The sequence below is a fragment of the Drosophila subobscura genome, chromosome O (genome assembly GCF_008121235.1).
Source record: "Drosophila subobscura isolate 14011-0131.10 chromosome O, UCBerk_Dsub_1.0, whole genome shotgun sequence".
NCBI lineage: Eukaryota > Metazoa > Arthropoda > Insecta > Diptera > Drosophilidae > Drosophila > Drosophila subobscura.
In genome coordinates, this window is record NC_048533.1 from 24750602 (window position 1) to 24773584 (window position 22983).

A 22983-nucleotide genomic window follows, 5' to 3' on the forward strand; every position below is an offset into this window, starting at 1 on the left:
TCAGCTGTGTCACTGAAGGGGCTATTTGTGTTAAGCTCTCTTTTTCTTCTAAGTATTTTCGGTATATTTTCCGAAAAGTGAAGGCATATTTCAGTATATTTGCGAGGGTGAGGCGGTATATTTCGATGAATCCGCGGTCACACTGTTTGCCATTCAATAATTTTGTTTTGCTATTCAATAAAATCTATTATTTATAACAAAATATAAAGTGCTACACCGCATGCAAAGTGCTCGCGCCCGAGGCATCCGCATAAATCGAGCAACACAACGAACACGCAACATAACGTCCAAGAAAACCGAACGGCAGCAGCATCAGCAGCAGGTCCCAGCAACAGCAACATAAAATACACAAAATATAAAGAGGAAGCAGCAGAGCAGCAAGGCACGCATTGAAAAGTGTTTTAATGCTCGCGAAGAGCTAGTGGAGCGATTTAATTACATTATTAAAGTGTGCAGCAGCCAGCCCCACACCGAAAATGCTTTAGACAAGGCGATTTTGCTTGGATTTTCTCTCTGGCGAGGGACCACCAGACCCAGACCAGAGTTGCCAGAGGACGAGGATGACTCCTGCCATATAAAAACGCGTAAAATTCGTCCGAAAACACGCAAAGACGGTGGTCGGTCGGTCTTCTGTTGGCCTGGCAAATAAGTGGCAGGCAGAAATGTGCACAATAATAATCACAATCGCCACCTAGTGCCAGCCAGCAGTGCAGTGCAGGAGAGGGGAAGGAGAATTCTTTCGAAGGAATTGGAATTGAAACTGGAGTTGAGTTGAGTACTGGTAGTGGTACTGGTGCTATCCACACGAATACGCCGGCGACGACTCCGTCACAGCCATCGCCACCATCGACACCACCACCACCACCGCCGACGTTTGCCTTGTTTAGCATTTAATTCGGTCTCCGTGCCTCTGCGTCTTGTTATCATTTTGTTGTTTACGTTTGTCTGTTGAACTCTTGTCCTTCCAATTGTGCAATTTGCCATTAATTGTTAGTTAACAATAACCCTCGTTGAGCATACAAATCAAAATGAAAGCATCCTTCTCACATTCGCCATCGAAATCGCGTCCAGCCGTTAAAGCAACAATCAAATTACACCCGTCCAAACCCACCTCGTCACCGCCATTAACAATTGACGCTCGGATTTGCACGATTTCGCCACCAGGACCCGTACATTGTCATCCAAATTGAACGGAAAACAGAAGAACGGAGACACGAATCTATAGGTATGTTTTGCAGCACATCTTCCACCTAAAGGCAAGACTGTTGATCGTTCTCCATGTGTATCTTTATCCTTCTAGTTTGCTGTGTGTTCACACACGGTCCTTCAATCGAATTGTTTTCACCACATCGCAGCTCCATAAGGTGGGAACCAATGAGTTTGGATTAGTCTTTAAGCAACTGATGTGCACCGTGGAGATGCAGATCATGGCTCCCTGCAGAGCATAGATTTTAAATAGGAGTCTAGCCTCATCCTGTATACCCATATGTATCTTTAGTCAACGAATAGACTGCCTTCCGAGTTGTGCTTTCGTTTGTGGAAGTTGTGACCAAAGCAGATTTGACTTCAAATTGGTATGTTACCTTTTAAGTGGCAAGCACGAATGTATGAAAATAGCAAGCTCTGCAACAAGCTCTCTTGTCTGCTAAAGTTAGATTTTGTTACTCAACACGAGAATCGAGTATCCGAGAGATGACTTTTCTTATATCAAGGAATAAGAAGGAATCTCTTATACAATGAATTGTCTCTAATATGTAGCCTGTAAACTCTCCCTAGAAAGTAAATATAACTATGAATGGGTATATAAATAAGTAGATAGTAGCTACATGTAGCTCTAAATCGATCTATAATTGGATTGCTGTATTGATCTCTCATTGGATCACTCGATCTATATATGATAGGATATCTAGATCGATCTAGGATTAGATATTTAGTTAGATATGGGTATAGATGGAAATTCTGAATGGATCCATGCATTTCTGTGGTGGTAGTGCATTGAGCCAATCAACGATAAATTTTACTAATAGATTACATTATTCCTACACCGCTTTCAACCTCCAAAAATACTCCGCTTATAAACTTCTAATAATTTTCGTCTCTTTCTTTCAGATACTGCATCAATCAACTGTAATATAAGGATCCACAAAATAGAAAACTTACAACAAAAAGAAGAGTCAAGCGGAGTGGAATGACGAGTTGAAAACTTCAACAAATTGGACTACAACACAGAACCAGCTTCAACAATCTTAAAGGACTTGCAAACGTCTTGATTTCATATTATTCTCAAGCGTTGGCCAATTCTCTTTTGTGTTTGTTTCGGTAAGTGCATTCCCTCAGTCCTACCACATTTTTGTGTTCCATGGTGTCCGCTCGGGTGCCCACAAATTATGCATATTAAATTTACAAATTTACGCCCAGATTGGAGGCACTCGCACGAGAAATATTCACAACTCTCCCAATCGCAGAACTAGCGACAGCGTGAAATCGAATTACATATCGAAGGGTTATTCGCTGTGGGTAGAGTAGAGTGTAGATTGGTGGATAGAATTGTATTTACTTGATTGCGTTTGAAGTATGCGACATATCGAATATATTCACGTGGAAGTGTTTCTTTTTTACATGTACAGGGGACTCTAAGAGACTCTGAGAGGGGTATATTGGAATCAATTCGTGACTGTAACTGGCAGTGGGCAGTGTATACATTTTTGATCAGCATCTGTCGGTCTGTTCCGTTTGAGGCATAGTTCATGCATACACGTGGTAGAGAAATCTGATTTTTTGTGAAGTTTTCAGGGGTTTAACAGCGAATCCAGTTTGTGTCCGTACAGCCACCTCAAATCACGAAATTTTGAACAATTTACATATTTTTTTGCAGTTTTTAAAGCGCTACCAATGCTATTATATAAGATCTAAACAGCCGCACGTTTTGACCCTTTGTATGTTTGTATATTATGTTCGTATAGACGTAGATTATTTATATTAAAACCCAAAGAAAAGCGTTTCCGACACCCTAGAGTTTATGTTTATTCCTGATAGCCTCTTCGACACTCAAGTACACGGTATCTTCATGTCGAGGCACGTGTGCGCCGACTCAAACGTATCTTTTGGTATCATTTTTGCCCATACTCAGAACTAGGGCCAAGGCTTTGTTTTTCCTATATATTTTTTGTACTGCAGGGCACGCAAATGTTTCTGTCGGTTTGTACGTTTCTATGGAAAATAATTTCAACAGTTTTAAAGATTACTGTCTGCCAATTTGGGACCATCCATTCTTTGCCTCTGGCAGTATTTCAAAACATGGTTGATATATCATTTATTTGCAAACCGCGCAGCCCCACAAATCTACTGCTTTAATGACTAAAACCTAGGTCGACTGTCTTCTGTGTTAATGCGGGTGCGGCTGTGATACCTTCCCTTCCTTCAAGAGAAGAGGGAAATCTAAGATCATATCAATAAATATCATAGAATGTTGTTTAGTGCGGGATTTTTCATTGACAAATCGGGAGAGAAAAATATCTTACTGGTGGGCAGGTTATCCCTTGCCCAGGATCTGTATATAATAATCTGTTCGACTGAACTGCTTGGTCATAAAAAGGCTTCATTGAAAGTTGAAATCAATTCATTATTATTTTGCACAATCATCCGGCGGCAAGTGTAGTTTATTCCCCAAATATGTTTATGTCCTAAATGGGTATTTATTCACAGAAGCTTCTCGAATGTATACACCTTCTCCAGCTTTTATTTCAGTCCAATAATTGAATACCTTTAAAAAGTGATCCGTTTATTTGGATCGCGTTGGTTTACAACCAGTAATATGAAACACAATGTGAGTGTGTTTATTTCGATTGCAGGAACCACTAGAAGTACCTTAGAATGTCCGAGTGTTTACTTTGTTTTGAAATTGCAAATGTAAATTTCATATTTGAGTAACCAATGAGTCTAGCAAACTAACTTGAGATAGTATAACCCTAAAAGCCAGTTCTTTATAGAAGATTTGGCCTTCGCTTTTTACTCTTCTGAGCTCGCGTTGGAAATCTCACCTGAGCAATTGAGTGTTTCCGTTCTGAACTGGCTACTGGCATAAACTTTGCCGACAACAGCAAAGTGGTAGCGGGCGGCACTATTGACCTTCGTTAATAGTAATCTGTAGTCTGTAGCCTGTGGTAGACTGCAGTAGTAGTACTTTTGCCCCCAGTTCACAGTTCACACAGTTGCCGTGTTCCACGGGCGCCGGTCTAGACTGCCATCAGACGCCATCATTGAGCGGCAATGGCGGTCGTCGTGCGCCGCCTTAACCTCATTAGAAACAAATGAGGCTGCTGCTGCTGCTGCTGCACTCTACCCTCTACCCTCACAGCCATTCAGGCAGCCAGGAGTATTGTTTTCAAACTTATTTGAATTTAATTTCCATGCCATTCCACATTTCAGTTGTTAAGTTGTTCAGTTCTGTGGTGGTAGGAAGTTCGCTGAAGGGAAGAACTTCAACGCTGCTGCCAGCGAGTGGAGTGGATCGGTGTGGAGTGGGGCGCTAAATACAACCCTTGCCTCATCCCAGCAGCATTCATGCCCGTGTACATGGACCACAGCACACAATCCCCACCAACTCTCCTTTGGCTGTGTTTATGTACAATGCGGACAAGCGAGCAGGCGGGCGGTCGGGCGGTCGGGCTGTGGACTGCTCCTTGTGGGCGTGGGTGTGGGTGTGGACCTGCGCATATTGGTTGCACACACAATGACTCCTATTCCTCATAGTGCCGTCTCGCTTCGACTGCCGCAACCACGGACACTTTGAAAAGAACATCCTTTGTGTGTTTGTTGTACATGAAGCATCATCATGTTGGAGGTCGCACTCCGCCAAGGATGGGAGCCTGGTCGGCTGCTCATCAATTAGGTTCTCGATAACCGCACATAAATGACGTAAGCATCCCCATCCGGCATGCAACAATCCGCATGCAACAATTGTGTGTGGACTGTGGGGGGGAATCTCCGTGTGGGTGCGGGCAACCGTTTATGTACTGGCTACCAGCAGGCTGTAAGCAGGAGCAGGGGTGCAGCATTGCTGCTGCTGCTGCTGCGGCTGTCAACGCAGGGACTCAGGATTGAGCAGGACTCATTCATACATTCATTCAGTTTGACTTTCCAGCTTAACGCTGTCGCTTTCCGCCGCTCGTGCTCAACGCTCAACGCATTGTCATTGTCGTCGCCTCGTACTTTGTTCTCCTTTGGCTCGTGGCTCGTGGCTAAGATTTGTCAACAATTAGTGCGGATAACAAGCTGGCGGTGCAGCTACCAAGGTGCAGCTCGACTTCTCAAGTGCCAGAACCTGTGTCGGTGTCTTTTGTAAGTGAATGAATGTGTCACACAGCCCTACCGCAGGGGCTCTGTTCTGCTCTGATCTGAGCTTAGGCTCAGCCCTGACTCCAGTCAGAGCGTCGGGCACCTGGGCAACCGTCTGAAGAAACAGAAGCAATGCCCCAGGCATACGCAACGAAGCCCTCATCTTACGCTACGCTTACCTGTCAATCATCAGAGCTCTCACTCATAACTTGTAAAGAATGGAGAGAGAGCAAATAATAATCCTGCGCCGTCTACGCAATCTAATAGGGATAGCAAAGTGATTCATCTGCCCTGATCCCCTGAGGGCCGCTGCTCTCAGTCCTTTGTTGTGCAGCCCGAAAATTGATTAGAGGGCTCTCTGTAATTATTTCATAATTTTCATTCAACTGCATTTCGAAACGGAACGAAACGAAACGATTCCGAAAACATTCATTCGATATTACAGAGTGGAGAGAAAGTGAACTGAAGCGAAACGCAAGGGGGGAATCTCTCTAAAGAAGCATTTTGATATTTCATTTAATTATGTTTTCATGAATTCAGAGCAAAAATCCACTTGAGAGAAAGGCAGCCGAAGGCTATCTGTTCCTTTTACTAGGAGAAGAGTTTGCTGAGGTTTTTTTTTGAAATAAGGGACAAAGTTGTTTATGTTATATTTGAAAATTATCTGCCACTTTAGTGTAGTTCATTTTATTTCTAATTTTGCACGATTAGTTCTACGTATCGCGTGGCGTGCAGCAACGCCCGTCGGTTCGGTTTTGTTATTATTTCAGCGCAAAACAAGCTATTTCTTGATACCACATGTAATCCTCTCACTAGTTTAGAAAACCAAAACGATAAGTATATTTTGTTTATTTGTACAGAAAGAAGGATTTCCTGCCCAAAAAGAATAAAGAGATTGCCTGTAAGATAGCCTGTCTATCTGCTTCTGTTCGATATCTATATGCCTATTTATTGTTATGAGTATATTCCCCTTCAGTTAGGAATCTATCTGACTGAAACTATGATTAATTGCTTTTGTGTTTCTGCAGGTGTTAGTTAAAAATTTAAGTAAATATGTTAGCCAAACTTTACCGAAATTATAGGCAAAGAAACTATGGGACATACTATTTGATGGAATATACAAGATTTAATAAATATAAATAAGTATTCTTTCCGGTTGGTAAATGCTTCACAATTTACATCAATTTATTAATTTACAGCAATCGTAGAATCGTAGATAAACTCCCGATAAAAATAGCATAAAGCAATCGATATCGGGGACTTGCAACCTCTGGCCTTTGAAAACCCAAAAAAGAGTTTGCTTAATATAACAGTATATAAGCTCCATCATCAGAAAGTTTCAGCTATTTTCAGCAGCATAAAATAGTCGCATAAAAAGTTGTGTTAACGCCACGACCAATCCTACGAAAATTGGGATTACAATCCATGGAGCAGACAAAATAACATTAGTTTACAAATATTTAGTCTTTTAATCGATGCTTTTTATTCAACGCTTTATTTCCTTCCTTCTTTCTTGTTGAGCCGTACCGTCGGTGAACATTTGCATAAGTTTGGCAACAAACACATTTATTGTACGAGCAACTATGAATATATGAAAGAGATACAATGTTATGATCTGTTTTACTTAAAGATAGGGACAAATGCTCCTTAGGCTCTCCATCTCTCACAATGAGGAACGAAATGAGTCAGGTGCGCACATTTTTGTCTGTCCTCCGATTCTAAAAGAAATAACCAAATTATTCATCCAATTCCACCAATAAATAATGAGGTGAAACACTCCTTAGCGTCTCGCACAAATATTTGATAATAATATGCGATGCATTACCGGCATAAACGAAACGAGGAGAAGGAAGCAGCAGCCTTTGTGTGTAGCCTGACTTAAGTGCTGAGACAGAGGCTAGTGCCTCTCCTTGGGCTGATGCGCTCCTTGGCCGAAGATTCTTCCAGTAGCAATTAAGCCATTGAGGTCGTGTTTGTGGATCTTTGATGTTTAGGGCCCCACACGGGCGGTGGCGGTTGCTTTTACCTATTAAGCCCAGAGAGAGAGAGAGAGAGAAGATGCACAAAGATGCGCCTGAAGAGGCGCAGCGTCGATTCCTTTGGCCACGAGGGAGGCGTACAGAGAGAGAGAGACTCTTGGACCTCAAGTGGCCGTTGCATGTCCTTCTCCTAGAGGCGCCTACTGCACCTCTGCCGCTGTCGCTGTCTCTCGCCTCTGTCTCTCCCCGCCGCTTTCGGCTGTGTCGAGCGTTTTTAATTGTGCCTCTCTTTGTTCTTTTCGCTGTAATGGAGTGCTATGCAAATGGCGTTTTGATGAATTTCCTTGGCTCTTTCCCCTTGCTGCAGAGGGTGGACGGGGAGCGGCGCTATTGCTTTGAACAACATCCCCTGTTCATCCCCTTTTATCATTGCGCGCGAGTGTGTGTGTGTGTGTGTTGCTGTGTGCTTTGTGCTTGTATTAGTAAGTCCTGTGCTTGCAGGGAAGTGCTACCCATCCTTCGTTCTTTTTTGTAGTTTTTTGCCTTTGCTCTGTTTTTGTTTGTCGTCCTCGTCCTTTGTGACTTGTTGTTGTTGCTGTCGTTTGTCGCTGTCGTTCGCTGGCGTCGACAAGGGCTCCCTCGGCCACCGCCGCCCAGCCCCACCAATCCCTTTGACTGCTGCAAAAAAAAAAAGGGGGAGGAAAACAAGAAGAAAAGAGAATATTTTTGATTTACCAAAAGCGCGATGCGATGCGATGGGATGCCACGGGATGCTGCGATGCGATGAGAACTTTCTAGTTTTTGCCTGCTGCCTGTGCGCGTCAGACAGAAAGCAGCAGCAGCCGCTTCTGTCCTCTCGTGTGTCCTCTGGACCAACCCCACATCCACATACCCTACGAGACAGTGTGTGTGTGCGTATTTCTTGTTCAAATTTTGTACATAATGGATTATTGTCCTTCCCATTGCGCCCTCTGTGTGCCATGTGCCTGCCTGCCTGCTGTGCTGCCCCCCTGCCCCTGTGACTGCTCTGCTGTATTGGTCGATATCGTCAACCAATCAAAAGCGCCCTCAAAATGGCCGCCATTCAATTTCTTTTGCATGTCCTTTGATAAGAATTGAGCTGGCAGCAATAAGTGTGCTGGTCATTCAGCTGCCGCATCCTTGAGTTGCAGTTCTTATAACCGATTATGAAGAGGATTATTATGACGAGTGGGGGAGGGCAACTCCAATTTGTGCTTGGAAATTGGGTTTTCACTGATGACTTGCTTCCACTTGAATTTGCATTCATGTTAATTTTTTTTTGCTGTAGGGAATTACTTCCATGTTTTTCGAAGCTTTCTACGTCGCAATTTGCGGCTGTAAATTTCACTCCCACTGCCAGATCTGCAATGTCCGTCGGCTCTCTGAGTTGATCCTCTCTGATGCTCATAATTGCGCTACCACGCGCTCACGCGGTGCAGCAATGGAATAGGCAAAACGGCAAAAATAACGGAAAATTCCACAGTAGAAGATCAAAAACGAAGAATAAACTTTACCATGCAACAGTTAAACAAATGAATTGTAAACTAATATTAATATCTTCACTCTCTCTTCTCTTGCAGGCCTTGTCTAATTGCCTTCCAAAAATTCGCAAACGAGCGCATCTTCCATGTCCCAGATATTTGTAAAATACGGGCGTTTGTGATTTTCATACAGAGAAACGTTCGTTAATTGTAGTAGGCTTAGTAGCGTAAGGTAAATAGGTAAATATTCAGCAAGAGAGTTGAGCCAGCAAACGGTACGGAAAAAGGAAGGGATTCTGTATTCTGCATTCTGCATTGTGCGTTTTTCGTTCTCTTGGCTGGCGCTTGGCACGACAATCGAAGCCAATTCAGTGTGTGGCATGAGTGGCCATCATTTGTCGGGCATCCACCGGAAACATGATGATAATGAGTGTAGTGGGCCACGACCACCTGTACCCGGAGAAGAGAGCCGTGTTAAAAAGGTGAGCAATAGGCCTCCCCCTGTATGGCAGTCCCCCCGCTTCATGGTTTACTTTATGCTACAGATGACCGAAGGGATAGCATTGGATACATTGAAGAATTCACCGCCATCCTACCTGAACTGGGCCCGCACGCTTAACCATCTGCTCGAGGACCGCGATGGCGTCGAGCTCTTCAAGAAGTATGTCGAGGAGGAGGCGCCCGCCTACAACGATCACCTCAACTTTTACTTTGCCTGCGAGGGTCTCAAGCAGCAGACCGATCCGGAGAAGGTCAAGCAGATAATCGGAGCCATTTACAGGTGAGTGGGCAGTGGGCATAGATTGTTTACCCCTACTGTATGCTCTTCGGGTTCTCTTACAGGTTCCTGCGCAAGAGTCAATTGTCCATTTCTGATGACCTGCGCGCACAGATCAAGGCGATCAAGACGAACCCAGAGCTGCCGCTCAGCCCGCACATCTTTGATCCCATGCAGCATCATGTGGAGACGACCATTCGGGACAACATCTATCCCACTTTCCTCTGCTCGGAAATGTACATTCTGTACATCCAGCAGATGTCCGCCCTCCAGGAGCGCTTCAGCAGCAGCGGTGCAACGGGAGGATCGGGCAGTGCCGGCAGCAGTGGCAGCGGCAGTTGCGGCAGCAGCTCCACTGGCGCCTGTGCTTTCCCGTCGGCAGCCGCCAAGCAGCAGCATGTGACAGCAGCTGGCGGAGCCTCGGCGGCGACTGGAGCTGCTGTCTCGCCTGCTGGTGCCTTCATCAACCTGCCAGTGAGTAGCGTGAGCGGGCCGCCAGCTGGCACATGCAGTGCCAGCGGCAGTGTGTACGGCCCCTCGACCTCGGCCAGCTCGAGTGGCTCCATCAGTGCCACCGACACACTGCCACGCAGCTCCACGCTGCCCACGCTGCACGAGGACTCGGTGCTGTCCCTGTGCGACGATTTCGAGAAGGTGCAAATGCAGGAGGGGGCCAGTCGGGTGCCCGTCGACTACCCGATGCGACTGACGCGGGACCTACTAATAGCAACACAGAAAAGAAGACTGGAAATCCGACCTCCTGGGTATGTCTGCAAAGCGATCTTAGGGATATTTTAAGTCAGATTGAAGGACACCCCACCCCTGTGTTTTTGCCTTAATTTTGTTTAAATTATTTTCTAATTATTTCCTGTAATTAACTCTCTCATCATTTGTTTATTTTTGTTTCTTTTACTTTTCTTTTTTTTTACATATGAAAATTTTGTACATGAACGCTCACAAAACACACACACACGCACGCCCACGCCCACTCGATCCCTGCCATACGCATATCCTTCATACGACACGCGACTGCCCGATACGCGATGATTTCCATTGTGTTTTACGTTTTTGTATCATTTGTTCCGACGATGCTCCTCCATATCCCCCGACACACATTAAATACGATCCACATTATACGGCATGCAACTGAACACTGTCCCCCGTACTGCATGCGTTTGTGAATGCGAGTAGAGCCCATGGCTATGTGTACACTGCGAGCACCAATACCTCGTATGTCCCGAATTCGCGTGTGGATTCGGAACGGGCGAGCGTTAGCTCCGGCGGCCGCACCGACTCCGACACCATGTCGCTATCCAGTTGTTCCATGTGAGTAGCTGAGCGAGCGGAACACTGCCAAAGGATGCTGGAAACCCACTGACACGAGTTCTACATTCCATAATTAATTCTCTACTTTGCAGGGATGGTCGGCCATACATACAACGCAGACACAGTTCGACGGAGAGCAAAGCGATTCGCCAGAGTGCCATGGCGAATAAGGAAACAAACACCTTTCAGGTAGCTAGCGCAAAAAAGACAAAAGGGAATGGAAACTGAATGAAATTAGCACACACTTTTATGCTCTTTCAGGTGATACCTCGCACACAACGATTACATTCAAACGAACACAGACCGTTGAAGGAGGACGAGCTCGTCGCTTTGCTGATACCCAAGCTGGAGGAAGTGAAGCGAAAACGAGACTTGGAAGAACGGGCCCGCCTTGAGGTAGCAATAGAAATGGAAAGCCCAGCCAGCAAGAGATTTAATTGTCCTTCATTTCGCAGAGAAATCCTGGAGCTGCACTGTTGAGCAACGAAAGATCGAGCGCCAGTGATCGCGCCTTTGCCGAGGCGATACGGGAAAAGTTTGCACTGGATGAAGACAACGACCAAGATATACTGGACCAGCATGTGTCGCGTGTGTGGAAGGACCAAACGCCGCATCGCTCACCTGGTACAATGTCCCCTTGCCCGCCAATACCGTCGAGAAGACGAACAGCCACCCACGACTCGGGCATGGTCAGCGATGGGGCGATGAGCTTAAGTATGATCAAAGCCAATCGAGAGAGTCACTCAAATTAATAAGCAAAACAAAAATCATCCACAGGTGGACACTCCATGAAGCACTCGAAATCCATGCCGGATCACAGTTCCTGCTCGAGGAAGTTGACAAACAAATGGCCTTCCATGAACACAGACAGTGGTATCAGCATGTTCTCAGCCGACACTGTTATGAAGTACAAAGATCCAGGGTAGGCAGGAGGAGCTAACTCTCCATTATTTGGACATAAACTGATTAATCTTACAGCTCCCGCTCTGGTTCAAGCACGGCCTCAAAACTGGAGGAAGCGAAACGAAGACTGGAAGACGAGCCGCGTCGCTCGCGTCGATATGCCCAACCGCAGCTACAGCTACAACAAAGCCACATGATGCAACAGCAGCAGCCGCTAGCCTCCTTCAGTAGTAGCAGCAGCGGCGGCAGCAGCAGCACCCTGCCCCATCAGCCAACATCGTCGGCGCCACCGCCTCTGCCGGCCAAGCCGCCAGAGACGATCGTCGTGTTCATGTTCTGCGAGGAGCCCGTACCATACAGAATAAAAATACCCGGAACTCAGCCAACCCTGCGTCAATTCAAGGACTATCTGCCCAGAAGAGGTCACTTTAGGTATGGAATTTATGCCTTTAAATGCATAAAGCTTAAATGATTACTAATTGGTTTCACTTTCATCCTGTTGCAGATTCTTTTTTAAGACGCACTGCGAGGACCCGGACAGTCCAGTGATTCAGGAAGAGATTGTTAACGACTCCGACATACTGCCCCTATTCGGAGACAAAGCGATGGGTCTTGTCAAGCCATCCGATTAGTGTTTAAGCATTTAGCGTAGATTTTGTATTAAGGCAGCAGCAGCGTGTGGCAGCAGGAGCGTGGGGGGTGTGCTTATGCAACTTAGAGCTAGGAGCTAGTAGTTTTCAACCGGGAAATCAAAGGCTATATACTTACATTCAATGGGCTTTTTGCAAGCATCACACTACTACGAGTACTCCTCCCTCTCCTTCTATGTGACGGGGGGGAGTAATGTATTTTTCTGTATCTCTCTATCCACCCACAACACACACACACAAACACAATTAGAGCATAAATTTAACGTGTGCAACCCCCCAGCAGTCCAAGCGGCAGCAAGAGATTATAGGGACAGGGGGAACAGACACCAAGGAAGAGAAACTTTATGCGTTCGTCCTGTATTCGGATTTGTTTGTTACCTTTATACTAACTACGGACTGCCTGCAATAAATTTTGTTAATATTTTTGTAATGTGCATTTTATGATATAATGATATTAACAAGGTTCTATTCAACTCGACGAAAAATCAAAAGATAATCTGTTTTATTTTTGTATAATCTATAAACACAACAAACACACACACACACACAGCATCATCATACAATTTATGTATTTATAAAATGTAATTTGTATTTGAGTCAATCTCACACCACACACACACACACACACATCAAGTTATTGTCCATTCAAAAGAAAACCCCCATGGGACCATAGAGTCACATTTCCTTTAGCGTTCCTCCCAGCAGTGTACCAAAACGAAACAGAAATTGGTACCGTAAAGGCTGAGGCAGGATCGGTTGGTTTACTTAAATATAAGTTTAACACACACACACACACATACTATACATATTTTTTTAAGGAAAAACTGAAATAACCGCAGAAATATGCAAAATGCAAATAACGGATACATTTATTATATCAAACATATTTTATTTGTGAAATGCATATAGATTTAATAAAAAACACACATTACATGGATAGAACATTTGAGAGAACTAATTTCCATCGGATTTGAGCAGCCACTGACTGCTCCTTCCCTCGCTTAATTCTAATTGTAAGGCTCTGCTCCACGTAATGCACTAAAATCTCTACTAAACAGCGGTGCAGTCGTCCCGTTCTACGTGGCTCACGTAGTTCTGTTCATTGATAAAGGTGTGAGTGCATTTGGAGCAGTGAAAGCGCCGATGTCTGTTCGTGCCAGGAGTCTCGTGTTCCCGCAAATGTGCCTTCATGTTGTACATTTGAGAGAAGCGCTTATTGCACATGGGGCAGGCGAAGGGCTTGTCGCCGGTGTGGGAGCGCGTGTGGCGCTCCAAGTGGGCTTTCGTTCGGGTCTTGAAGCCGCACACCTGGCACTCCAGTCGCTTCGTCTCGTTGTCGTGTATCATTTTGTGTTTGTACAGCGCCACCTTGTGGACAAAGCGCTTGGAGCACACCTCGCACTGGTAGGGCGTCTCTCCGGTGTGCCAGGCCATGTGATGCTTCAGCCGGAACTTGCGACTAAAGCGCTCGGGGCACTCGGGGCAGGCAAACTGTTTGACAGGCTCGTGGTTCTGCAGGTGACCAATGAAGCCGGAATACGATTGCAAGGTCTTCCCGCACTGATCACAGACATAGCCCGGGAAGTGTTCGCGCTTTGTGTGGGCATTGTAGCCGCGCCGGCTGCCAAACTTCTCGGGGCAACTCGGGCACTGAATGTTTACGGTGTAGTCGCCGGAGCTGTCCTGGTCCTGTTCATCTTCGACATCCGAGTCGAGAAATTCGATTGTGTTATCCAGGTGGTCGTCAAAGTCACTAATGGTCTCCTCCTTGAATAGTTCATCTCCGCCTGCCTCATCCTTCAGCTGCATTTCCCCCTCCTCCAAGGCTTCCTCATCATTTATAATGATTTCGTTTCCGATGTTTAGCTCCAGGTCGACCGACTGTAGCTCTTCATCCTCTTCGATAATCGCATCCTTCAGGATGAAGGAATGCTCTTCACCCTCTTCTTCTTCTGTTATTGTGCCTGCATCCTCGACTGTCTCTGTCTCGACTGTCTCTGTTTCCAGTTCCAGGTACTCCTCCTCCTCAGCGTCCTCATCGAATTGGTCGATGTGCTCCACCTGGATGTCACTCTTCGACGCCACTCTTCTGAGGGCCTTTGTGGTAAACGGACTGCTTATCAGTTCCAGAATCTCCGCACGCAGCTTCCTGGCGATTTGTACTGACTTGTGGTACCGCGTCAGCTTCTCACAGCATTTTTTACATATCGTCGACGCCTCATCGCTCAGCTCGTAGTTGGTGCCCTTTGTGCACTGTAGAACCAATTCACTGAGCAGAACTGGCGGGCGCCCCACTGTTTCAGTATGTATATTTTTTGAAACACGCACAGAAAACTGGCAAATGCAACAATTCATTTTGGCCGAATTCCAGTTCCAGAGAAATATTTACAATTTACTCGGTGTGCAGTGTGGCAGCGGATATGTCGATAAGATATGCCGTCAGACCCTCAGAAATATACCGTGAATATAGCCAAAACTGTAGGGCGCACGCTTTGTTTTTCTGCTGATTTACGCTTCAGCGGAATTACTTTTTGCATACATTTTTTATAAATTTAAGCTATTTTTCTGTGGTTTTCACGTTGTTTAAACAAATATAGCGACTGCTGGTGTCGGTATTTTTGAGCATTTTTCCGACTGCCTATCGAGTGTATATCGAATAAAATGCTGAAATCAGCTGCTGCGGCACTATATAAAAAAAATTCTAACATCTTCCAAGGACTGCGACTGCTACACAAAATGTCAGAACAAGATCTTGCTGCTGTTCCTTCCGTGGACATTGACCCTACAGGCATATTTAAGTATATTCTGATCAAAGTAACCGGCAAGGAGACAGCCGACGGTGTTGAGCCCAGCAAACTGATTGTTCGGGGCTATGGAGACTGCGAATGGCATGGTAAGTGGCATGGCTTGTCATAATTCTATATTTGTTTAATGTCTCTGCTTACTTATTATAGCGGACATATATGAACGCACGCAGAAGATCTGCAAGGGAGGACTGGACACTGAATGCCTGGGCGGAGGACGAATTGAACATAACCCCGAAAAGAAGTACATGAAAGTGTACGGACACTCCACGGTATGCATGATGCAGATCTGTGTCGTGAGATGCCATTCATTTTTTGGTACCTTTGCAGGGCTATGGCAGAGCGGATCACTCCGAGTCGAAACGAGTTCTGCTAACCAAGTACAAGGACTACGAGATTGAAACTTCAGATGAAGGATACTAAAATAAACATGATCTAAGCAGGCGGGTCCAAGACTTCATTGACTTGACTTTCAGGGAAAGCCAGTCAGTCGATCAGTTGTTGGGCAACTGTTCACATACCCCTCCTAAATTTCACATTTGGAATACTCTCAAAATTAAAGTCTGTTTTTCTTTACAAGAAATTAAAATGAATTATCTAAAGTACTTAGCTCCGATTGGGCGATGTGCCAAGCCACTGCGTAAGCCTCAAAGTGAACGAACTCTCGAGGGTTTGTTAATATTTTTCCCGAATTTCAGTTCGAAGTTATACAAGTCCAGCTGCCAATCTATTAAAGGTGCCCAAAGTTGAGCTTAAAGATGGGAAACTGCGTTATTTGTTGATCATGGTTTACATGCATGGCGACACGAAGAACGGCAAGACTGTTGTCCGTGGCTGGAACACAGATAGTCATGGTAAGACCGCTGCTACCTGGCTTTAGTTTGGTTTCTCAGTTTGATTGCTTCGTAGATGGCATTTACGACAAGAATGTGAGAGCTATGGAGAAATTGGGTCTGTGTACCAAGTGTCTTGGCGGCGGAGTTATTGAAAACAACGAGGGTGCTAAGAAAATGAAAATTCATGGACGCTGTAAGGTAGGAATATTGCAAATGTTCACATTTGTTCAATATAAGCTCCTAATTGTGTTTACCAATAGACCTTTGGAGCTGCTAACCATTACAAAACAAAGGATATTCTACTATCATCGTCCAAGTACAAGGATTTCTCCATCACCGTGAAGAAAGAAAAATAGTTTATTTGAATTTTAAAAAAATAGTACATTCATTTGATAATAAAATACTTAACTACTTGGAGTTATGTAGCTGGGAGCTCCCGGTTTTCAGTTTCGGTATATTTCTGAAGGTCTGACAGCATATTTGATCGATAAGTCCGCGGTCACACTGCAGTGAAGTATTCACAACAAAAAAATACAAATTTTTCAAAATTAAACTTTTTTGCGATCTGGAGAGGATTTTTCTGACCATTCAGTAGCAGGAGAGGATTTCCCTGACCTTTCAGTAGCAGGAGAGGATTTCCCTGACCTTTCAGTAGCAGGAGAGGATTTCCCTGACCGTTTAGTCACAGGAGAGGATTTCCTTAAAGTCCCAAGCCCGAACAAGCGTGTGTAACATAGTTACTAAGTCGTTACTAAGTTACTACTAAAAAAGCTGTGCGAGATGAGCTCAACGCGTCCGCACTGCTTCGTTTGCGGCAAAATAAAGGCTGTGGGAGTACTCCAGCTAATCGAAGGCAAGACACGCTCAGCCAGGGAACAATTTTTGGAGGGAGGCTAATGGGTACGAAACATTTTTTGCTTGCAGGCTGCATTGTGCCAGGAACATTTAAGCCCATAAAGGACATATTAAAGTATTTTGAGAAGATAATCAATCAGCGCTTGGACCTGAAGCCAGCCTCTGTGGCGTGCAGAGACTGCTTGGAGTATTTGTTCAATTACGATCGGTTGGTGCGGAATCTCAGCCAGGTGCAGCGCCAAATTGCGGATGCTTTGCTCGAATGCCGCAAAAAGAAGACGGACCCCAAGCCATTGCCCAAGAAGGAGATCGCAAAGGCACGTGTGCAGGTGCCAGCATTCAAAATCATTCACAGAGAAGAGGTCGCGACGCCCGTGCAGCAGGAAACGACTTTATTCTGCGAACAGGCCACCGAAGAGTCCATTAAAGATGAACTGGAGTCAATGATCGAGGAGGATCCGGAGGAATTCCCCTTCACCGACAATGAGGAGAGCATGGAGTCGTCGGAGTCCGAGTTATTCGAAACTCTCGATGCCCCATGCCACATTTGCGGCGAACTATTTTCGAGCCAGGAAATCCTCGAGCGACACATCAAGACCGACAATTGCCAGAAAAATGAATACTCCACGTGCAATGTGTGCGGCCTAAAGGTCAAAGATGACGAAGTGCTCGACCTGCACATGAACCTCCACGAGGGCAAAACCGAACTGGAGTGCCGCTACTGCTCGAAAACGTTCTCCCACAAGCGCAACGTGCTGCGGCACATGGAGGTGCACTGGGACAAGAAGAAGTACCAGTGCGACAAGTGCGGCGAGCGCTTCTCCCTGTCGTGGCTCATGTACAACCATCTGATGCGCCACGATGCGGAGGAGAACGCGCTCATTTGCGACGTGTGCCATCAGCAGTTCAAGACGAAGCGCACCTACAAGCACCATCTGCGCACCCACCAAACCGATCGTCCGCGCTATCCCTGCACCGAGTGCGAGAAGTCATTCGTGGACAAGTACACGCTGAAGGTGCACAAGCGCGTGCATTTGCCACTGGAGGCCGCATCCTAACCGGCCAGCCAAATGTGCGTTGAGGCTGGGCGGAAGTTTTTCTAGTGCTATTTAAGTAGAGTAATAATACTTACATATAAAAAGTAATAACAAACCTTCAAGAAGAAGGAAACCAATAAGTTAAGTGAGCAGCAAGAACGGAGACTTAAGCATCAATTTTAAGCTAAAGCAAGAAGAAACTTAGACGAGTAGCATTAGCAGTTAATAGAACGAATAATAAGAGACAAAAGCCAAGCCACCTGGATGAGGATTTCCTCTGGCAGCACAATAAATTTCAAGTCTCCACACTGAATGAAGTAACCACCCACAGATGAGAGCTGCTAAGCTGCGGGCTTGCGCGCAGAATTTACGCAGAACGGATGGATGGGCTGGCAGGTACGACAGCGGATTTAAGCTGAAACTCGGATTGCGTGAACTCCGACGGGGAGGCAATAAAATTGGCAGATGTTTGTGGATCCGATGGCTACCTAAATATTCCAAAAACTCGAAAAGGTTTGGCAATTAATCTGGCATTTACCTGCGCATTTTATGCACATATAAAACGAATCTCTTTGCTTGCAGTTCTCAGTCGAGAGCAGCAGCCATAACGGACCACACACGATGGAATCTTTACTGCGACAATTGAGCATTTGCAACGAATTAATTGCACAAGGTGCCGCCTGCACGGCGGGACACATTGACTGGCTGAACGAGTTCTGCGCGACATTCCTGGACTTTGCCAGTGAACTGAAAGCACACCTGCCGGAAGTGGCACCCAGATGGCCAGCAGAAGGCGGCACCAATATAGATGTGGAGACGATCTTCCTGTGCCTCACGCAGGTTGTCACTTGCATCACACAGCTGGAGAGAACCATCAACATTGAAGGCGCCTTCGGGCACGAGGCAACGCCCATGACGCGACTGCACTTCCTGGACCGCATCGACTGGTGTGTGCGGCGCATCTACGTCTGCCTGTCGCAGTTGGATCTGCAGCGTGCAAATGATCAATCGAATAGCTTGGAGGATCACACATTTGTGGAGTTAATGGACCTGGCGCTGGATCATCTGGAGGCGTTCATGGAAACCCTCGCGAATACCACGCCCACGAATCTCCTCTGCATCGTGGAGGAAAATGAGCTGCAGCTGGGCAGCATTGTGAACCATATTGTGAGGCATGCGCTGGCCTTTGCCAATGTTGCACTCGAAGCGGACAAGAAGGCGCTGTCCGAACTGTGCGAGACATTGCTGAGTGAGTGTGCGACCTTCCTGGAGGACTCCGGGGAGCTCAATCCGGGGCATCGCAAGCTGGAAGCGCTGTCCCTGGAGCGTGCACTCTATGGCTTGGAAACGTATCTGAATGAGGCGCTGCTCCACTTGATCTTTGCGAGTATTGTGGAGCTGGAAAACACGCCCATCAGTAAGCTGCGGCATGCCCCAGACTCCGAATTAACTGAGCAACTTGTCCACGATTTCGACACCAATATGGATCGCATTCAGCAGATCGGAGTGCTGGCCATAGCCTTCTCGCAGGACATCAAAACAAAGACAATTGTGCGGAGCTGCCTGGCCTCGTTGGAGTCCCTGGACGCATGCATTGTGCCAGCGCTGCAATCGTCGGCACAGCACCCACACCATGCTGACATACTGGAGCACCACTTCAACGAGGAGATCCTCATCTTTCGCAATCTCATACACGAAATCATCGACAGTCGTTCGCTGATCAGCAACTATCTGGACATGCTGGCGGAGAGCATCCACTTGGCGGTGAAGAGTCCACCCAGAGACCATTTGCTGATTGTACAAATGGGCAGCGTCCTGGAGGAGCACTTTCGCCTGCCGGTCAACTACTCGGAACTCAGCGATGACGGCAAGCGTCTGCACACCGACTTTATGCTGATATTGAGCGAGTGTCTGGCTGTGGTCAGCCTCTCCACTCCGGTGGAACCCAAACGGATTGTCAAACGTTTGAAAATCTTGTACTCTGTTCTGGCCAAGCTACGCGATGCCATAGATAGGAATAAGTATGTCCACGAAGACTCCTCCGCCTCTGTACCTAATGTAAGCTCCCGGCGACAGTTCACCAATGCCACACGCACCCTGCTGCGTAGCTGCAAGTCTAAATCCAAAAGGCAGCGCTCATTTGTCCGTCAAAGACGGGACTGCCTCGTGCCCAATCCTCAGAATTGTAGCATTTCCAATTCCATAAGCCATCAGGGTGATCTTATAAGTTTTCAGCTCACGGAAATTCTCAGAATAAACTGAACTCGAACTAAAATAGCCATAAGTGATTTAAAAAATTAAATAAATAAAAAATAAAATTGAATTTCCAAACATGTTGCTGAACTCTTACGCAGCATGCTGCAACAGCATGCATTTTCGGCATCTTGGTTTTTCCAGTGCCCGGTCACACTGAAACATTAATTATTTTTGTGGTATTTTTGCGCATTTTTCGTGCGTGGCGTGGTTCCGATATTCCGACTCTATTGAAACTATACACAATTTCGCTCACCTCAATTGAAAGGAAAGGGATTGTGAGCCAAATAACTGATTAAAGCGGCCAAAAATGGATACTTGCTTCTTCTGCGGCGCCGTGGATGTGGAGGAACCCACCAGCGTCAGCTATGAGAAGCTCACGGCGAAAGTGCCGTCATCACAAAAGACAATTTCGGTGGTGCTCAACCATCTTGCCAACTGCATAAACACAAGCCTCAAGCTGGAGGTAAACTCAAAACTTTGCCCCCGGTGTTTCAATGAGCTGGCTGAATACGATACCATAATGGTAAATCTAATGACCACACAGAAGCGATTAACGAACCAATTGAAGGCAGCATTAAAGTCCGAGTATGACAGTCCAGAGCACTCGGAGGAGTTGTTGGTCGAAGAAGCGCCAATGGAGGAGATCGACAACGACGGCGATGCCGAGGCCGATGCATTGTTTGTGGAACTTGTCAAGGAAGAAGATGATTCGGATACAGAAATTAAGGAGGAGTACGAAGATGAGGACTTCATTTGCGAAGTCGAAGTGGGCGATTCGGATGGCATGCATGTAAAATCCGAGCAAGATGATAAGGCGCCCAGGAAGCGCACCAAGCAGGAGTGCAGCCACTGTGGCAAAGTGTACAATTCGTGGTACCAAATGCAGAAGCATATCAACGAAGATCACTCGACCACGCAGAACCACATCTGCCCCATATGCGGCGTGATACGTCGCGACGAGGAGTACCTCGAGTTGCACATGAACCTGCACGAGGGCAAGACCGAGAAGCAGTGCCGCTATTGCCCAAAGAGCTTCTCCCGGCCCGTCAACACGCTGCGACACATGCGCATGCACTGGGACAAGAAGAAGTATCAGTGTGAGAAATGCGGGCTGCGCTTCTCGCAGGACAACTTGCTGTACAACCATCGGCTACGCCACGAAGCCGAGGAGAATCCCATTATCTGCAGCATTTGCAATGTGTCCTTCAAGTCGCGCAAGACATTCAACCATCACACGCTCATACACAAGGAGAACAGACCCCGTCACTATTGCTCTGTATGCCCCAAGTCGTTCACCGAACGCTATACCCTCAAAATGCACATGAAGACCCACGACGGTGATGTTGTCTATGGGGTCAGGGAGGATGCTCCTTCCGATGACCAACAAGTGGTGGAGGAGTTGCACGTGGATGTGGATGAATCGGAGCAGGCGGTGACCGTCATCATGTCGGACAATGACGAGAACAGTGGCATGTGTTTGATCTGCAACATCAACTTTGAAAACAAAAAGGAGCTCGAGCATCACTTGCAATTCGATCACGATGTCGTTCTCAAATAGACTTTTGATTTTTATTTTACTTTACTCTAGAAATATTCCCCCTTACCCACTTCATGTGTAATTCATCGTATAATTAACTGATAACGAAATAAAAACAATGTTTTTAAAGCGGCAAATAAAAACAGCTTTTGCTTTTCACTTTTAACGTTTCAAATGGTGTATTCCGATCACGTTACAATAAACTCGACAAAGAGCATTCCAATCTTAAGGTTACTCGTTCTCTTGAGAACGCAGACGTCCATTGGGATTCGTCAGACGGATCGACAGCTGCTTGGCGCGCTCGACGATTTCCTTGCGCTTCTTTGAGGAGACGGCGTGGGCGATCTCACCGCAGTAGATGCGGTTCTGCATGAGCAAAACCTCCAGCTCTCGCACATTGTGCACCAGGAATTTCTTGAAGCCAGTGGGCAGCATATGACGGGTGCGCTTGTTGGAGCCATAACCGATGTTGGGCATCAGGTACTGGCCCTTGAAGCGACGACGTACTCTGTTGTCAATACCTTTAGGCTTGCGCCATTTGTGCTGCAAACAATAAAGACCATGATTAGGCATACGGTTTTTCATTCACATTCCATTCCATTTACTTACCGACAACTTGGCATAACGATCCGACTGGTGGCGGATGAAGTGCTTGGTGCGCTTCTTGATGATCTTGGGCCGGTACGCTGGGCGAATCGTCATTTTGGAGCTGCAATTTTATAAATAAGACCACTCATCAGTACACTGATTGCATATTTGTAGATTGCGATTTGTATTTATTGTTCCGTCCTCCACCGAGAAAATGTCAACAAAGTTTGATTGGCATTTTCTAGAGGAAACCGTGGAAACTCAGATTTAATTACAGCGCCAGTGTCTAGTTTCACTGTTTGTGCATTTATTTATCGTGTAAATAGACAGCATGTTGATCGGATGCTTAAGAAATATTCAGATTTAATAGGAAAAACGAACCGCTAATTGTAAAGAGCACGTCAAAAAGAGAGAAAAGGGATGTGAAGTTGGCCGCACTAGATTTTGACAGTTCGGCCAGAGCTGGTTAGTTTGGTTATCGATAGTGCTAAACAACAATTTAGTTTTGCAAATTCCAGCAAGGGGTGCATCTATTAAAATGCTACACTACAATGCATAACTAAACTATATTTTTTTAAATTATTTAAATAGCGGT

At 46.0% G+C, this 22983-nt stretch overlaps 8 protein-coding genes across 10 annotated transcripts; 6 read left to right on the top strand and 2 right to left on the bottom strand.

Moving 5' to 3' along the window:
- The first annotated feature begins 129 nt into the window (after positions 1–129).
- LOC117898843 (axin) lies at positions 130–12909 on the top strand. 3 transcript variants are annotated; one of them, XM_034808519.1, is made up of 13 exons: positions 132–1225; positions 1301–1364; positions 2110–2319; positions 8918–9300; positions 9364–9599; positions 9662–10360; positions 10788–10922; positions 11015–11111; positions 11184–11318; positions 11378–11636; positions 11700–11844; positions 11901–12257; positions 12331–12909. In XM_034808519.1, the coding sequence occupies exons 4-13, from the start codon at positions 9199–9201 to the stop codon at positions 12455–12457; spliced, it is 2292 nt and encodes a 763-aa protein (XP_034664410.1). In that variant the 5' UTR covers positions 132–1225; positions 1301–1364; positions 2110–2319; positions 8918–9198; the 3' UTR covers positions 12458–12909. The 3 variants fall into 3 exon arrangements, with proteins under 3 accessions (XP_034664411.1, XP_034664409.1, XP_034664410.1); XM_034808520.1 differs by lacking the exon at positions 10788–10922 and having other exon boundaries at positions 130–1225; positions 12331–12457; XM_034808518.1 differs by lacking the exon at positions 1301–1364 and having other exon boundaries at positions 131–1225; positions 12331–12457.
- A 510-nt stretch (positions 12910–13419) lies between these two features.
- Positions 13420–14889, bottom strand: LOC117898846 (zinc finger protein). The gene has a single exon (XM_034808523.1). It carries the CDS (start codon positions 14828–14830, stop codon positions 13526–13528), a length of 1305 nt encoding a protein of 434 aa, XP_034664414.1. The 5' UTR covers positions 14831–14889; the 3' UTR covers positions 13420–13525.
- Positions 14890–15155: 266 nt separating this feature from the next.
- Positions 15156–15881, top strand: LOC117898851 (sex-regulated protein janus-A). Its single transcript, XM_034808528.1, has 3 exons — positions 15156–15368; positions 15430–15551; positions 15610–15881. Exons 1-3 carry the CDS (start codon positions 15212–15214, stop codon positions 15700–15702), a joined length of 372 nt encoding a protein of 123 aa, XP_034664419.1. The 5' UTR covers positions 15156–15211; the 3' UTR covers positions 15703–15881.
- Positions 15754–16484, top strand: LOC117898852 (sex-regulated protein janus-B-like). Its single transcript, XM_034808529.1, has 4 exons — positions 15754–15919; positions 15978–16133; positions 16189–16313; positions 16376–16484. Exons 1-4 carry the CDS (start codon positions 15868–15870, stop codon positions 16469–16471), a joined length of 429 nt encoding a protein of 142 aa, XP_034664420.1. The 5' UTR covers positions 15754–15867; the 3' UTR covers positions 16472–16484.
- Positions 16485–16611: 127 nt separating this feature from the next.
- On the top strand, positions 16612–18126 carry LOC117898848 (serendipity locus protein beta). Its single transcript, XM_034808525.1, has 2 exons — positions 16612–16968; positions 17040–18126. Exons 1-2 carry the CDS (start codon positions 16896–16898, stop codon positions 18026–18028), a joined length of 1062 nt encoding a protein of 353 aa, XP_034664416.1. The 5' UTR covers positions 16612–16895; the 3' UTR covers positions 18029–18126.
- A 258-nt stretch (positions 18127–18384) lies between these two features.
- Positions 18385–20291, top strand: LOC117898845 (serendipity locus protein alpha). The gene is made up of 2 exons (XM_034808521.1): positions 18385–18520; positions 18590–20291. Exon 2 carries the CDS (start codon positions 18629–18631, stop codon positions 20267–20269), a length of 1641 nt encoding a protein of 546 aa, XP_034664412.1. The 5' UTR covers positions 18385–18520; positions 18590–18628; the 3' UTR covers positions 20270–20291.
- Positions 20292–20438: 147 nt separating this feature from the next.
- Positions 20439–21912, top strand: LOC117898847 (serendipity locus protein delta). The gene has a single exon (XM_034808524.1). The coding sequence runs from the start codon at positions 20571–20573 to the stop codon at positions 21819–21821; it is 1251 nt and encodes a 416-aa protein (XP_034664415.1). The 5' UTR covers positions 20439–20570; the 3' UTR covers positions 21822–21912.
- Positions 21913–21953: 41 nt separating this feature from the next.
- LOC117898854 (60S ribosomal protein L32) lies at positions 21954–22799 on the bottom strand. The gene is made up of 3 exons (XM_034808530.1): positions 22770–22799; positions 22410–22509; positions 21954–22343 (listed from the first exon to the last, which is right to left on the bottom strand). The coding sequence occupies exons 2-3, from the start codon at positions 22500–22502 to the stop codon at positions 22032–22034; spliced, it is 405 nt and encodes a 134-aa protein (XP_034664421.1). The 5' UTR covers positions 22503–22509; positions 22770–22799; the 3' UTR covers positions 21954–22031.
- Positions 22800–22983: the final 184 nt, after the last annotated feature.

Excerpts from the sequence above, each read along its gene's own strand:
- LOC117898843 (XM_034808518.1), top strand. The coding sequence starts at position 9,199 with ATGAGTGGCCATCATTTGTCGGGCATCCACCGGAAACATGATGATAAT. Across the intron at positions 11,637-11,699 it reads CGATGGGGCGATGAGCTTAA|GTGGACACTCCATGAAGCAC; the intron begins GTATGATCAAAG and ends AATCATCCACAG. Across the intron at positions 12,258-12,330 it reads CCCAGAAGAGGTCACTTTAG|ATTCTTTTTTAAGACGCACT; the intron begins GTATGGAATTTA and ends ATCCTGTTGCAG.
- LOC117898846 (XM_034808523.1), bottom strand. The coding sequence starts at position 14,830 with ATGAATTGTTGCATTTGCCAGTTTTCTGTGCGTGTTTCAAAAAATATA.
- LOC117898851 (XM_034808528.1), top strand. The coding sequence starts at position 15,212 with ATGTCAGAACAAGATCTTGCTGCTGTTCCTTCCGTGGACATTGACCCT. Across the intron at positions 15,369-15,429 it reads TGGAGACTGCGAATGGCATG|CGGACATATATGAACGCACG; the intron begins GTAAGTGGCATG and ends TACTTATTATAG. Across the intron at positions 15,552-15,609 it reads AAGTGTACGGACACTCCACG|GGCTATGGCAGAGCGGATCA; the intron begins GTATGCATGATG and ends GTACCTTTGCAG.
- LOC117898852 (XM_034808529.1), top strand. The coding sequence starts at position 15,868 with ATGAATTATCTAAAGTACTTAGCTCCGATTGGGCGATGTGCCAAGCCA. Across the intron at positions 15,920-15,977 it reads GCGATGTGCCAAGCCACTGC|TTCGAAGTTATACAAGTCCA; the intron begins GTAAGCCTCAAA and ends CCCGAATTTCAG. Across the intron at positions 16,134-16,188 it reads CTGGAACACAGATAGTCATG|ATGGCATTTACGACAAGAAT; the intron begins GTAAGACCGCTG and ends ATTGCTTCGTAG.
- LOC117898848 (XM_034808525.1), top strand. The coding sequence starts at position 16,896 with ATGAGCTCAACGCGTCCGCACTGCTTCGTTTGCGGCAAAATAAAGGCT. Across the intron at positions 16,969-17,039 it reads AGTACTCCAGCTAATCGAAG|GCTGCATTGTGCCAGGAACA; the intron begins GCAAGACACGCT and ends TTTTGCTTGCAG.
- LOC117898845 (XM_034808521.1), top strand. The coding sequence starts at position 18,629 with ATGGAATCTTTACTGCGACAATTGAGCATTTGCAACGAATTAATTGCA.
- LOC117898847 (XM_034808524.1), top strand. The coding sequence starts at position 20,571 with ATGGATACTTGCTTCTTCTGCGGCGCCGTGGATGTGGAGGAACCCACC.
- LOC117898854 (XM_034808530.1), bottom strand. The coding sequence starts at position 22,502 with ATGACGATTCGCCCAGCGTACCGGCCCAAGATCATCAAGAAGCGCACC. Across the intron at positions 22,344-22,409 it reads ATCGTTATGCCAAGTTGTCG|CACAAATGGCGCAAGCCTAA; the intron begins GTAAGTAAATGG and ends TATTGTTTGCAG.